General features: G+C 49.2%; 1 protein-coding gene across 2 annotated transcripts; it reads left to right on the forward strand.

The window, feature by feature from the left end:
- The first annotated feature begins 7,434 nt into the window (after positions 1–7,434).
- LOC136502230 (uncharacterized) lies at positions 7,435–9,459 on the forward strand. 2 transcript variants are annotated; one of them, XM_066497690.1, is made up of 3 exons: positions 7,435–8,416; positions 8,644–8,775; positions 8,916–9,459. In XM_066497690.1, the coding sequence occupies exons 1-3, from the start codon at positions 7,907–7,909 to the stop codon at positions 9,084–9,086; spliced, it is 813 nt and encodes a 270-aa protein (XP_066353787.1). In that variant the 5' UTR covers positions 7,435–7,906; the 3' UTR covers positions 9,087–9,459. The 2 variants fall into 2 exon arrangements, with proteins under 2 accessions (XP_066353787.1, XP_066353789.1); XM_066497692.1 differs by lacking the exon at positions 8,916–9,459 and having other exon boundaries at positions 7,435–8,559; positions 8,644–8,764.
- Positions 9,460–13,704: the final 4,245 nt, after the last annotated feature.

Genomic DNA, 13,704 nt, shown 5'->3' on the forward strand with positions numbered 1-13,704 from the left:
TGGAAAGTAGAGGGAATTGGGCTCCAAAACTCCGTCACTCGGGGTTCCAAATGGTACGGCAATCTGCCACGGGGGAGGATGGCCCGTGGACTCGTGGCGCCGGGAAAAGGGTGGGATCCCGGCGGGAAACCTGACTGCCAAAGTAGCCCCAAAGGGAATTCTTTCCGCGCACGATGCCGCCCTCTCCCCACCAGGTAACTGTAGCCCCATCGGGGAGGAATTTCCAGACACCATTTGGATGACATAAGGATATAAATCCCGGCCAACAAAAATACATTCAAACAATTAGGAAAAAGTCACAGATTTCAGAAATGCTATTGTCGAGTAGAAATTCAGCACGATTACATAAGAACTATTAATTCGTCACAACATTCTGTAGCTTATTAGTTACAAACATAACAAATAGATATAGGAAAATAAATAGGATCTATCTAGGCATTTTTGTCTAGGCACAAATCCAGTACATTTATCCAACTACATAACCAGCAAAGATACGACCATAGTCTATAAATCCTTGCAATCAACACTTATAACAATCATCGGTAGCATGACTCAACGATAGCCAAAACTTGCATGATTAGGCCTACAATTACATGAAGAGAGAAGTCAACATCAGCAGCATACAAAATGGGTTACAACAAAAAAATATAAGGCCCAAAATTATTTCGAATGAACACATAATGAAAAAAACTACAGAAAAAGTAAGGTGTTGTCCCTTCTATGGAGTATCAGTATCAGGCAAACAAGAATAAAGCATTTTCTTCTAACATTGGCAAAGAAATGAAAATAAGAAAGTTAAAAAAAAAGAACCATGAAATCATCTTAGAGATAAGAGGTTTTACACACACAAAACTGGGTACAAATTAAATCATTAAGCATGCAAACATAACAGTGAGTGTCAACAGCACAACCAAGAACAGGATTACAGGGCAGGTGTTGCCAGGGCTGTAAAGCCCCCACCCCCACCCCCACCCCACCCGCCACCCATGTTTCCCCTTTTTAGCCCTATATGCATAGAACCTTGATTAAAGCGTATAACCATGATTAACACGCCAAAAAGTATGGTTTACATCTAATCTCATTATTAAGCACCTTCCTTGTCCCATTCCAAGCTCCGCCCCTGAGTACAGTGGCACCAGATCAAATAAGAAAAGTTGCATGTAGAACAAAATGTTCAGTTCTAAGCAAATATGGATTGAAGCTAATTGTCCAATTAAATTGACATGTAAAATAATCTGTCTCTAAAAATGAAGATAGAAACAGACATCTGCTAAAGTAAAGCCAGATGTGAAGAACCATACAATTGTCTAAATAGATGAAAAAGTGCATCTCGTGCAACATGGAAGAGAGGAAGAGAAATTTTCCCTCAAATTATGTATATCTTGGTGAGTTATCCAAGCAATCCATTCCATTTGATGGTCTAGACTCTGGGCATGGCATGTGGAAACTGAAAACGTAATGCAACACCAAGCTACTGGAAACGGTAACTCCAGTTCACATTGTTAACACTGCTTTTTTAGTCTTAGTACAAACACATGATGCATTCGCATTGTTACCACGGTCATCATACATTGCACGTGGACGTTCCCAGAACATGGAACGTGGCCATGTTCTCGTTCCAACGCTGCTAAGATATAGGCATGATATTATATATGATATGTCTGTGCATGTACCAAATGTGGAATCGCATCAAAAAAATATAGGATCTATACTTGTATAAAAAAGATTGGCATGAGTACAGTGATGTACATAATTTCTATGCCATTAAATTACAGAAGTCAGATGAAATGTCCAGGCAGAGACATGGGCACTTGTTAGGATAAGGAAATGTACAAAGAAGGCTTAACAGGCTGCATAAATCACAAGTGGCATCGCAATTGTTTGGAAAATAAGGCCAAGGTGTGAGTTGACTAAAAACAATATGACCAACGACCACTGGGAATTAAAAGTGACCAAAGAAAATCAAATAATACATTGCATATAGATTATTTGGCTCATCTCCCATACGGCCAGGACTCAAGTTTCAACTTTGGAATTGCATTAGGATGTCAACACATAGGAATTACTGATAGATCATAAAAAAAATAGCAACAGATAAAAGCATATACTTATTCTTGTGGCTGCTGGGTTATATGCGATCACTAATCAAGGTGCATCCGATTAGCTTGGCAAATAAGGGAAAAGTTACTATAGGTTTACCTTTGAAACAGGTGACAAAAGAATTTCATGGATAAGGAAGTTGGCATCCTTGCTGCCAAGTTACTCCCACTTTGGATGAACTAAGAAATATCTTGATTATCAATTAATCATTGCACCAGGTATGTAAGTTTTGGTATTCAACATCAGAAGAAGTATTCTTGGTACTTTATTTCCCTGCAAGCATTCAAGAAACGTGAATGTGACAATTTAAATTAAAACACATGACTACATGATGGCTGAGCAAGTGTGAAATTGGGAAACGTAGCGGTCTATAAAGCAAAGAAATGCACTGCAAATCTCATCTGTATCACCGAAGCATGCTCTGTATCACAAAGAAATGCTAAAATTGTAATCCGTGAATGAAGGTCAAATATTAACACCAAACAATAATTCGCCAGATGTGAGACAGTATATCACATTCCACTCTTGTATTTCAGAAAACAATCAGATAAATAATTTTTCATCAAGGTATCAATGGAACCTTAGCAACATAAGAGAGATTTACAAAATTAGAGATGCATATAGAAACATAAAGGCATAATTATAGAGTTCACCAGCCAGCTTTTTGGTCATGCAGCAAAAAGTCGCAAAGAAATATAAACAATATGGAAACTAAACCATATAGACCATGTATCATGTATTGAGGTTTATAATCATACAGTAGGAAAATTGTGAATGACATGAAAGGGAACAAATTTGGATATACAAATGGATGTAGACCAAAAACCTGTGAATAAATAAAACTGATGGAAATACTAAGCGCCATGTGACATGTCTGCATTTAAGGTGTAGGAAATCCAACATCTACAAGGCAATTGATAGGTCACTTTCCATCTGGAAAAACAAATCAGTTAGGATATTAGGAAGCACTTAAATATTTAAATATGCAGAGATAGATAGGCAGTGGATTCATGTCCATACGTTCAGCAGTTCGAAGGCATTAAATAAAGATGCTTCTCATATAGCCAAGAATAGACGGTGCCGCAATGAATCCATGAACCATCTCTTCTTTTTCAGAGGTAACTATCACAACCATGTACGAGCTCAATTTGTTCACAAATTGATAAAGTAGATGTACTGCTTGAAAAACAAAACAAATAGAACATGGAGGAAAGTTTGTGGAAATTAAAAGTGGGTTCCCAGAGCGCTTAGTTACTAAGATTGTTTTTGTAATCGGTTTGAGCAACCTATATCTGCAAATATGAACAAATAGATGAGAGGACAAAGGATCATTAGTGGTAGACCTGTGCTGACCTTTATCAGTGACGACCATGTGGATCCTCGACGGTGTTCCCGGCAAGCTTCAGGGCCTCAGGAAAAGCAAACACAGAGATGTCAGTCAAAACCTAACCAAATCAAGAAGGCCGCAACAACCCCATCGAGATTGAACCCCAGATCCAGACTGAGAAGAAGGACATGAACCTGGACGGCGTCGATCTACTCGAAGACAGCGGCAAGGTAGACCTTGGGGAGTACCAAGCTTGGGCAGATGAAGATGAGGGAAGCGCTTGTAGCCGAGGCCGGTCGTGACCCAAGCGCCGTTGCCGCCAGCAAGGGCCACCGGTCCGCGCAGCTGCCGCATCTGAACCCGTAGCCGCCGGGGGGGAGGAAGAGGACACGACGTGATTCGTCCGCGCAGCGAGGTGGCCATGTTCCGCGCGGCCGACCCACGCCCACGTCGAGGCCCCGGATGGAGCTCTTGAGTGCCTCCACGCCAACCGCGAGCCCCTCGCTAGAAACGGAAAACGCGGCGCGGTCCGACCACCGGCGGTGCCCGCTTAGCCGCTGGCTCCGTGTCGGAGGCACGGACCCCGGCCGCCCTCATGCTAGTGCGCCGTGCACACGCAGCAGGGATCCGCCGGCGCTCACGACCTGGCGGCGCGCCGCCACCCCGAAATCGAAGGCGCGCGTGAGAGAGAGATGCGCGCAGCGGGGGGGAGGGGAGGCGGCTGCGCCCACCGCCGGGGCCTAGCCACGCCGGTGCGCCGGAGGCCGACCGATGTGGCCGCATATCTGAAGAGAGGGAGAGGGAGAGGAAGAGAGAGAGGCAGATCTGAAGGACAACGAGGACGATGGTGTGATAACTAACCTGGGCGAGGTCAAACCTAGCTGCCAGCAATGACCTCACTGGCACCGGCACAGGATCTGGTGGGTAGATCGACGGATATGGCCATGGAGTCACCGGAGCGGCCGGCTAGCAGATGCCCTGCGAGACAGAAAGGGATGGGAGCCGGGGAGTCATGAAGCAGACTGCATATTCGCCGAAGCGTCAGCTGCAGAACCTCGCCCACGCCGGAGCGCTGCTGTGCTGGGGGGCTGGGAGCCAACATGCGAGCAAACAACGGGAGCAAACAGTGGAGCCGCGTAGACCACCTGCACCAGCCGCCGCCGTGGGGGAGCTGCGGCCACCGGCGGTCCCCGCTTAGCCGCTGGCGCCGTGTCGGAGGCACGGACCCCGGGCGCTTATGCTGGTGCGCCGCGCACACGTAACGGGGATCCACCGGCACTCACGGCCTGGCTGCGCGCCGCCACCCCGAAAGCGAAGGCGCGCGAGAGAGAGAGATGCGCTCAGCGGGGGGAGGGGAGGCGGCTGCGCCCAACGCCGGGGCCTGGCCACGCCGGTGCGCCGGAGGCCGACCGATGCGGTCGCAGATCTGGAGAGAGGGAGAGGGAGAGGAAGAGAGAGAGGTGCCACCGTGCCGCCCGCGCCATCCGCGCTGCCGCCTCGTCCTATCCGCCTGGATGCGCCGCCGCGTGGAGAGAGAGAGAGGCAAAGAGACAGGAGGTCGACAGCAGAGAGAGAGAGAGAGGGAGGAAGGAGGCGGCGGGGGAAAACTCACTCGTGGCTCACAGTCACAGATGCACGCGCTACAAACAAGCAAGTGGCAACAGTGCATCCACACACATAAACAGATAGTTTATGCATGCACGCAAAGCAAGCAAGGGCTCAGCAGCATGCACGCACGCGTACTCGCATGCGCGCCGACCACCATGCTAATTAGGCACCGGCCATGCATGCTGAGAATCCACCGTCCCCTGCTACGCGCCACCGTCCATTTGCGTGCCACGTACGATTGTCCACCTGCTTCATCTGTCCAATGCCGAACGCATGGAGGAAGGCCGGTTGTGACGCGCTCTATCTGAGCCATGGAATTTCGATTTAACGCACCATCTAAACAGAACGTACGTGGACACCCTGGGAGGCCGCCGATTCGGCGTGCCTTCATATCTTTAATACTTTGTGGTAACAAATGTTTCACCATGATGCAATGCTATCAGTAGAGGAAGGGCCTCGCGCTGGTCATCAAACTGGACTTTGCAAAGGCCTTTGACATGTACAGTTAACTCGGAAGGGATGCAAACAATAATCTTGGAAGCCTGTGGCTTTAACCTGTAGTGGTGTCAATGGCTTCAGCACAAGCTAGTGCGTAAATATGTTCTGAGAAAAGAGGGCCAAGGTGGTCAATCAAAGGAACCCCGTCCAGGTTGGAGAAGTACAGGGCCTTCCTTGGTGGCCAAGGAGTGATCGTGGAGAGTTTGCCGATGCGCGACCTAGTGGACAAGACCAAAAGGCTAATACACATCAGGGAAACTCCAGCTCCGGGTAGCGTTAAACCTGCAGGGGAGCATCAATGACAGCATGAACTAATTGTCACGGTTTGTAGCGGCCATCCGCTTATGAGTCCATATGCATTGAGAGTTGAGACTGCATCTTTATTGAAATGATCATTTTTTGGATGGATCTTCTATTTTTTATAATGGCTAAATTTTACCATTTTGGAATCTAATTGTACCTAGTCTCTTGGAGAGTTGCTCTTACTGCACTGAAACCACTCTTGCCGTGATGCAGATGTGTTGCCAATATATGAATGAATATAAGGATATATAAACTGTTTATTTATTCGTTGAAAAAGCGGAGCCAATTCTTTCGGGTCTGATTGGTTTCACTTAGGCCTCGTTCGTTTCTCACGGAACGGCCCGGAACGAGACCCAATCCGCCTGGTTCAGAACGACCTGGAACAAAAACCCGGCCAACAAAGATTGCCGTTCGGTTAAGCTTGGCCTGGAATAGAATCCGACCAGTCTTGGACATTCTATGTGATCTACGGCCAGGTTTGCTTCCTCGTCTCTTGACATCCGGAACCAAATCACCTGGATCTCACTTGATCCCCTCCTAGGACCATTCCTACTGCAGTTTCATTCCCAAGAAAACGAACAAGGCCTTATGCGGCCGGATCTGTCTCGTGGATGCAAACAAATCTGGTGGGGCGATTGGTTACTGTAGCAATAGTTGGACAAGGGTTCGGAGAGGCAGATCCTTGCACCCCAACAGTTGCGCGAGGGTTCGGAGGGTCGTTTGCACCGAGGCTGACGACTGGCGACATGCATCTGGCGCGCATGGCAAATTCCCTGAAACCGAACAAGCAGTTGGGCTAGGCTCCGGAGATGCAAATCCTACACCCCAACCAGGATCCCCGAGAAACGTAAAAATTGGATCTGAATTATCGTTCATCTTCCTCCTCACGAATCATTGTTCATCTTCCTTCTCGCCTCCGCCGCCGCCGCCGCCGCCGCCCACCGCCCCGCCGACCCTAGCGCGGCCGCGGTGGCCTCCTTCTCTCCCTCCCCGATCTTCGGCTTCCACAACGAGCTACGGCCATGGCACCCCCATCCGACCTGGCCCGTCCGCCACTCCGCCTCCACCGCCGCCAGCCCAACCGCCGTCTCCACCGCCTAGCCGGCCTACCTCCCCCAAAGCCCCCTTCTGAGGCCACCGGATTTGGAGAAGATGACCATGTGGCATCCTTGGATTGGGTAGAAAAATTCAAGTGAGGAAAAGGTTCAAATCACTCGAGTGAAGGATAGCTTTTACCTAAAAATTGGGTCCACGTACTAAGCGCCGAAAATGCATCCTGTGGCTGGCCTTGCATGTTCTGGACCTGTCCAAGATGGGCCTGGCTAAAGCGATGCGGTCCCTGTTCACCAACAGGAAACAAATCAGGCCCAATATTCTCTCTCACTGTGATACTGCTGCTCTCAGGTTGTCAGTTGGGCGTCGGCTCGGGCCTGCAGGATCTCAACAGAACCAAGAGGCTGCTGATGCAGGATCTCAACTTCCCATATCCCAATGCTACCACCCCATCCATCCCACATATATATCGGAAACGATGACGGCGGAATTCGATCCGATCACCGATCAGATCGATGCATTATCTCCGCATCTGCGCATCTTCTTCCATCCAGAAAAGCCCCATTTTCCCAGTGCGGCCATGGATGTGATGCCGCCGCCTCCCAAGAGGCGGAGGCCGCAAAGGCCAAAAGGCAGCCAGTCCCGCCACCAGCAACAACCGCCGCCCGGTCCCGAACCCGTCAGAGGACATGACGGTGCCGGCGGTGGTTGCGAGGCAGTAGCAGCAGGCGTCGACGTCGACGTCGATCTGCTGAGCTCCCTCCACGACGACGTCCTGGGCAGCATCATCACGCTGCTGCCCACCAAGGACGGCGCGCGCACGCAGATCCTGTCCCGGCGGTGGCGCCCGCTGTGGCGCTCGGCGTCGGCGCCTCTCAACTTCGAGGCCACGGTCGCCGCCACATCCGCAGCCGTGGACCCTCGGCCCACGCCGTCGTCGTCGGCGCGCTGCAAGCGCACCCGGGCCCCGCCCGCCGCGTCTCGCTCACCTGTCTCGGCCAGTTCCACGACTTCCCGATGGTCGACGGCCTGCTGTCCCACCGCCGCCGGTCCCCCTGCCTCGACAGCCTCCGGCAGTTCGAGCTCTACTACAAGCCCGTCAACGTCGTCCCGGGTGGCCGCCGCCACCCGCCGCCGATGGCGTCCCTGCTCCGCTTCGCGCGCACCCTGCGCGTGCTCACCATATGCTCCGCTGCCTGCTGTTACAGTTACAACCCGTACAGGCTCGTCTTCCCAGCGGAGACGGAGACGGACGCCGCCGGCCGCGCGCTCGAGTTCCCCAACCTCGAGCAGCTTACCCTGAAGCACGTCAGCTTCTCCGACGCCGCCCTCCATGCTGTTCTGTCCGCGTGCCCTGCGCTCCAGAGCTTGGTGCTGCACAAGAACGAAGGCTACGGTCGCCTCGTGATCAGGTCCCCGACGCTACGGAGCCTTGGCGTGTCAGATGGTGCTGAGGTCGTCGTCGAGGACGCTCCGATGCTGGAAAGGCTCATCCCCCGTGAACTATGGCTTGGCGTCCGGATCCAGGTCATCCATGCGCCCAGACTAAAGACACTGGAATATCTGTCTGACAAAATCTCTGAATTTGAGATGGGAACCACAGTTCTCAATAGCTGTACCCGGCCACATATCTTATGCCCTAGGCAGCCTTGCATTTCGATCCATCAAGTGTTTGTGTTATACTCTCCTATATGCTATGCTGTTGGCCTGCTGCACCCACAAAATTTCTCTGAATTTTTACTTGTTTGTTTCAGGGAATGGTACCCGCTGCTGGCGCATCTAGCATGATCCGCACTGTGAAGATTTTAGCCCTCGACAGTCCCCGTGATCTGGATGTTGTTATTGACTTGTTGAAATGCTTTCCGTGCGTGGAGAAGCTGTACATGGTGGGCTGGTGTTGACTTTTTATTTAATCTTTGCGTAAACCTGATTGCACAACTGCTCGTTTTGATCACTCGTATAGTTAATCATACTGCATTGACCCGCTTCTGATATTGTGCTCATGCCCTCCATTTCTTCTTTTCAGGAACTCCATCATTATGGTGATTCGGTTAATGTAAAGGGGAAGCTCAAGAATGCGCGTCGCAATAATGTTCCGCTTGAATGCCTTGACACACATCTGAAGGTGTTGGAGCTGAGAAATTACCGGGGCAGGAGGTCGGAAGAGCTTGATCAGGTTCTTTCTCTCGAATGCTAGAGTGCTAGAATCAATGAAGTTTATGGTCCCTCCCTCCTTACAATTGTTACAAGGGGAAATGGATTGTGAATCAGCGTAAGAAGCTACTGCTGAACATCCGAGCTTCTCGAGGTGCTAGATTTCACTTCGTGATTAGTCGCTGTCTGTCCAGTCGCGTACCCATGGAACACATCCACAATTTAGCTATAGATGATCCCTTTGGCAGATCATCATGTAGCTGCCAATGCGACGATTTCAAGTGATGAGTTTCTCTAGAGTCTAGCTAGGTGGCACATTATTGGCCTTTATTATTCGATTATGCAAACCAATTTTATCAGTTGTGCACTATGAACTTTTGTGCACACATATGGAGTAGATTATTTGTGACAGAGTACTAAATGTTTCCGGGCTTTGCTATTGTTATCAAGTCGTTAATGATTATTGGAAACAATTTTTGACTTCCCATATAGGTGTAGCTGAACCTCCAAAGTGCTTCCAAATGTGCTAGTCGTCAGACCTGATCGTTTGGCCGTCCAGTTGTGCATACGATTGAAACAGGTCTTAATTTTTTGCTGGATAATCTGTTTGATAGATCATTACATACATGAACATTATTTGATTTCCCATTGTTGGGGTTAATAACTAGATAGTTTGTTCTAGTCCGTTCTAGTCGATGGCAGACTGGCCTTTCTGATTTGATTTACTAGAGCCAATTTACTATCAGTTATGCTACATGAATTTGGTATACACATGAATCACATGATCCTTCTCATCGCTGAAATCTTCTAAGGTAGCTTAGCTTTTGCTTATAAATCCATTTCATTCAACACGTGATAAGTTATAAATGTCGTGATTGCAGCATTTTGCGTTCAAATGTATGATGATTTTGAGCAACTAATAAAGTAGCAATGAATTTAACTCTAAATTTGTTAATATATACTCTATCCGTTCCAAATTATAAGTCATTTTGGCTTTCAAGGTACATAGCTTTATGTATTGGCCTAGATATACGATGTGTCTAGATAGAAAAAAAAAGCTAAAATAACTTTTAGCATACAATGTGCCGATGAGAGCATGCTCCTCTGCTCCGTTAGGGCCAGCGTGCGTAGCTCAGTCGATGAGAGCGAGGAAGAGGGAAGAATAGGGAATGACAAGTGAGTCCAATATGCTAGTGTCTATTGGAATAGATTTGAAGACTCTAATTTCTTAAAGACTCCTACTAAAGTAGATGCAAAAATATCATGTTAATTTGAGAGCTCGTGTTGAAGTTGCTCTTACACGATTATTGTGGTGACGTGGTAGTTTAGTTTAGGGGCTCCTATTCATGAAGCATGTGCTAAGAAGGCAACACAAGTACATTTATCTATAACGAAGCGCCGCTATGGCCCCCTCCACAACATTTGAAGCGTCGTCCACAAAAGAATTTTGTGCCTTTTCAAAAAAAAGAATTTAAAAACATTTTGTATTTTTTAAATTTGTCTAGATAAGATTTCAAAAAATATATTTATATAATTTTTCAGAGAAAAACCATGATGATATACAGAAACAATTATCTGAAACGAAGAATGTGGCGGTACAATGGAATTATTGCATTAGCCAGACAATAAAAGTATTCAAGGTAAATAGGTGTTTTAGTAGGATAGAAAACATTGTTTCCAACTAACAAGAAGAAAAATGTTTCAAGTACGTAACATAATCGTTCAGCTGGTAAGCCATTAATATATTCATAGAATAAAAATACAAAAGTTTTGCTTGAATAAAAGTAGGTCAAAACCAAATAGACATTATGTTTTAAGAATGCAGGAGATACATATTGTACCAAGATTTTAGATTGCAACGCGCTCGGACGTCCGATCCGGGGCACTAGCATCAGGCGGTACCCGCTCAGCGAGCGACCGAGCACCCAGCGTGTCGGGCTTGTGAGCAAGCGCCCTAGCAGCGGGGCGCGCACCGCCCCAAACGTCGCCTGCATCGCCAGCCGCCCCAAACGCCAGCCTGCATCCCATGTGCAACATCCGATCTACTTTTGAAACATTCATATACAATAGTTGCAACATACAAAAGAAGACAAATGAAACACTTGAAACATGCATCAGAACACCTGACAAAAACTTGAAAACAATTGCAAAGAAATGCAACATCCAGATGAAACACTTGCAACATACATATGAAACACTTGAAACATACGCTTGCAACATGCGTGTATATATGCAATATCCAGATCTACTTTTGCCTGCAACATGCGTGTATATATGCAATATACAGATCTACTTTTGCCTGCAACATACGTCTGATACAGATGAAACATTTGGGACATACACTTAAAACATATGTACATAGCCATTGCAACATGTGCAATATCCTGATCTACTTTTGCAACACCGATATGAAACACTTGCAACATATCTCTAAAACATCTGAAACACCTTAAACATACGTTTGCAATATGCGCTTTCAGTGCAACATCACCTTGCTGCATGGGAATGGAGGCTCGTCGGCCCTAAGGTGGAGAAGGCCGCAATAGGTCGCTTCGGTGGAGAAGGCGACAAGACAGAGAGGGGCACATGGGGAATATGGGGCATGGCACGGCAGAGGACGTGGCGCGGGATGGGGGGAGCTACGTGCAGTGGCGCGGGATGGGGCACACGGGGGGATGGAGGGAGCGGATGGCAATAGGGCCATGTGGCACGGGCAGGAGAGAGCGGATGGTGCAGGCAGGGGCGAGCGGATTGCACGGTGGGGTGGGGGCGAGCGGATGGCGTGGTGGGGCGGGAGCGAACAAAAGGCATGGTGATATCTGCGGTCTGGGAAGCGGCATCCGTGCGGGTCAGACGCCCTGTTCCAAGCATTCCGAAGAGTTATAGAATATGGAAATGGAGGTATAAATAGTGAAAAGGAATAGATAATGGATCCTTGCGCCACGGATTTATTGGGGCCATGGCCACTTATGCAGCACGTGGTTAAACTATAGATAGTTAAAATAAAAAGATGACAAAAATATACCATTACTGTCGGGTATCGATAGTAGGGATACCCAAAGCAAGGAGGTTAGCGCCCATGCTGACTTCCTCAGATGGAGCAAGACGTATTAAAAGGTCTCGCCCAAGGCCGCGGGGCTCCGTCTCGCCGACCCCTTGGGTTCATGCTTCGCTCTCGACCGACCCTAAGGACGCGGTCTCCGTTCTCGCCCGACCCCAAGGCTGCGGGGGTCTCGCCAAGGCCGTGGGCTCCGTCTCTCCCAACCCCATGGGTTCGTGCTCCGTCTCACCTGACCCCTTGGGTGCGGGCTCCGTTCTCGCCCGACCCCAAGGCTGCAGGGGTCTCGCCAAGGCTGCGGGCTCTGTCTTGCCTGACCCCTTGGGTTCGGGCTCCATCTCGCTCAACCCTTGGGTTCATGCCCCGTCTTGCCCGACCCTTGGGTGCAGACTCTGTCTCGCCTGATCCCAAGGACGTGGGTTCCATCTCGTCCGACAGGGACCCATACCGCCGCCAACCACTTTAGGTCCAAGTGTATGGGCCTGGGTTAAAACTCTAACACCAGGGAAGAGACTGGCACACCTCGATGTAACCCGTGGCCATGATGGGCCATACCTGAGGATTCACATCAAGAACAGCGTTGGGAGTGCCAGTGTGTTTCTGCCTAACCCTCGTACGAATGCTGATAGGCGCGTTAGTTTCACCACGACGTCTGTCGGGGCGGAATGGAACGCCAGACCGGCATACGACGCCTACGCATGGCCGTCAGTGACGAACAGGGCCACGGACATGGAGCCATCCCTGTTGATGTTTATAGGATCGGCGGGACCCGCATGAAGGAGAAGGGACCCGGTGATCCTAGAAGCCTTCTTCTCTCTCTCTCATTCTTCTCATTTTCCTCCGTTGTAACCCGCGCTTTCCCTTCACCTATAAAAGGGGAAATAGGGCGCCCCGTGAGGGGGATCTAGATCCGCATGAAGCCAAACCACGAGATAAAAATACAAGAGCATGACACGAACACATGGCTGAGCAGCAATTGAGCTCTCAGTACTCGTTCACTCCTTTTCACTAGAGACTTTGGATTCATTTCCCTCTCTCTCGCTCATTTGTAACCCATACTACAAACTTTTAGTGCTAGTAACATGAGCAGCAACGACAAACTAGACATAGGGACTTTCTACCCGAACTAGTATAAACATCGTATCCTCAAAGCACACCATCCGAGCCAGACGCGCAATACTAGAAATTTACTAGTTGGTAACTCGAAACACCGACAGTTGGCGCGCTAGGTAAGGGCCTTTTGCGCATCTCAACGTCCACCTCAGGCCTTGGATGGCTAGTCACGGCATCAGCTGGCTCCCGGGCTTGCATGTGCGCTTCGAAAACCTTGACTTCATCGTCATGATGGAGGGAGAGTTGGTATAGGCTCCCGTCGCCGTCCAACCTCTCCACTTCACCGGCCTCGACGCGATTACCGAGGCGCTTGAGGAGCTACAGCTGCACGCACCAGAGGCCCGCACCCTCGGGAGCGACTAGCTCCTCGGCTTCGATTACGGGAGGCTAGAGCGCCAGCTCGGCGCCTTCCTAGGACCTTGATCGTCCTGGGGGGACCTGCGCCACCTCACCTTCTCGTTCACCAACGTCATGATATAGCTTGCCTGGA

This window comes from Miscanthus floridulus, chromosome 13 (genome assembly GCF_019320115.1).
Source record: "Miscanthus floridulus cultivar M001 chromosome 13, ASM1932011v1, whole genome shotgun sequence".
NCBI lineage: Eukaryota > Viridiplantae > Streptophyta > Magnoliopsida > Poales > Poaceae > Miscanthus > Miscanthus floridulus.

What these genes read in the sequence shown, in the direction of transcription:
- LOC136502230 (XM_066497690.1), top strand. Translation starts at nt 7,907, where the DNA reads ATGGTCGACGGCCTGCTGTCCCACCGCCGCCGGTCCCCCTGCCTCGAC. An exon ending in GGCTTGGCGTCCGGATCCAG is followed by an intron (nt 8,417 to 8,643) that starts GTCATCCATGCG and finishes TGTTTGTTTCAG; the next exon opens with GGAATGGTACCCGCTGCTGG. An exon ending in GCGTGGAGAAGCTGTACATG is followed by an intron (nt 8,776 to 8,915) that starts GTGGGCTGGTGT and finishes TCTTCTTTTCAG; the next exon opens with GAACTCCATCATTATGGTGA.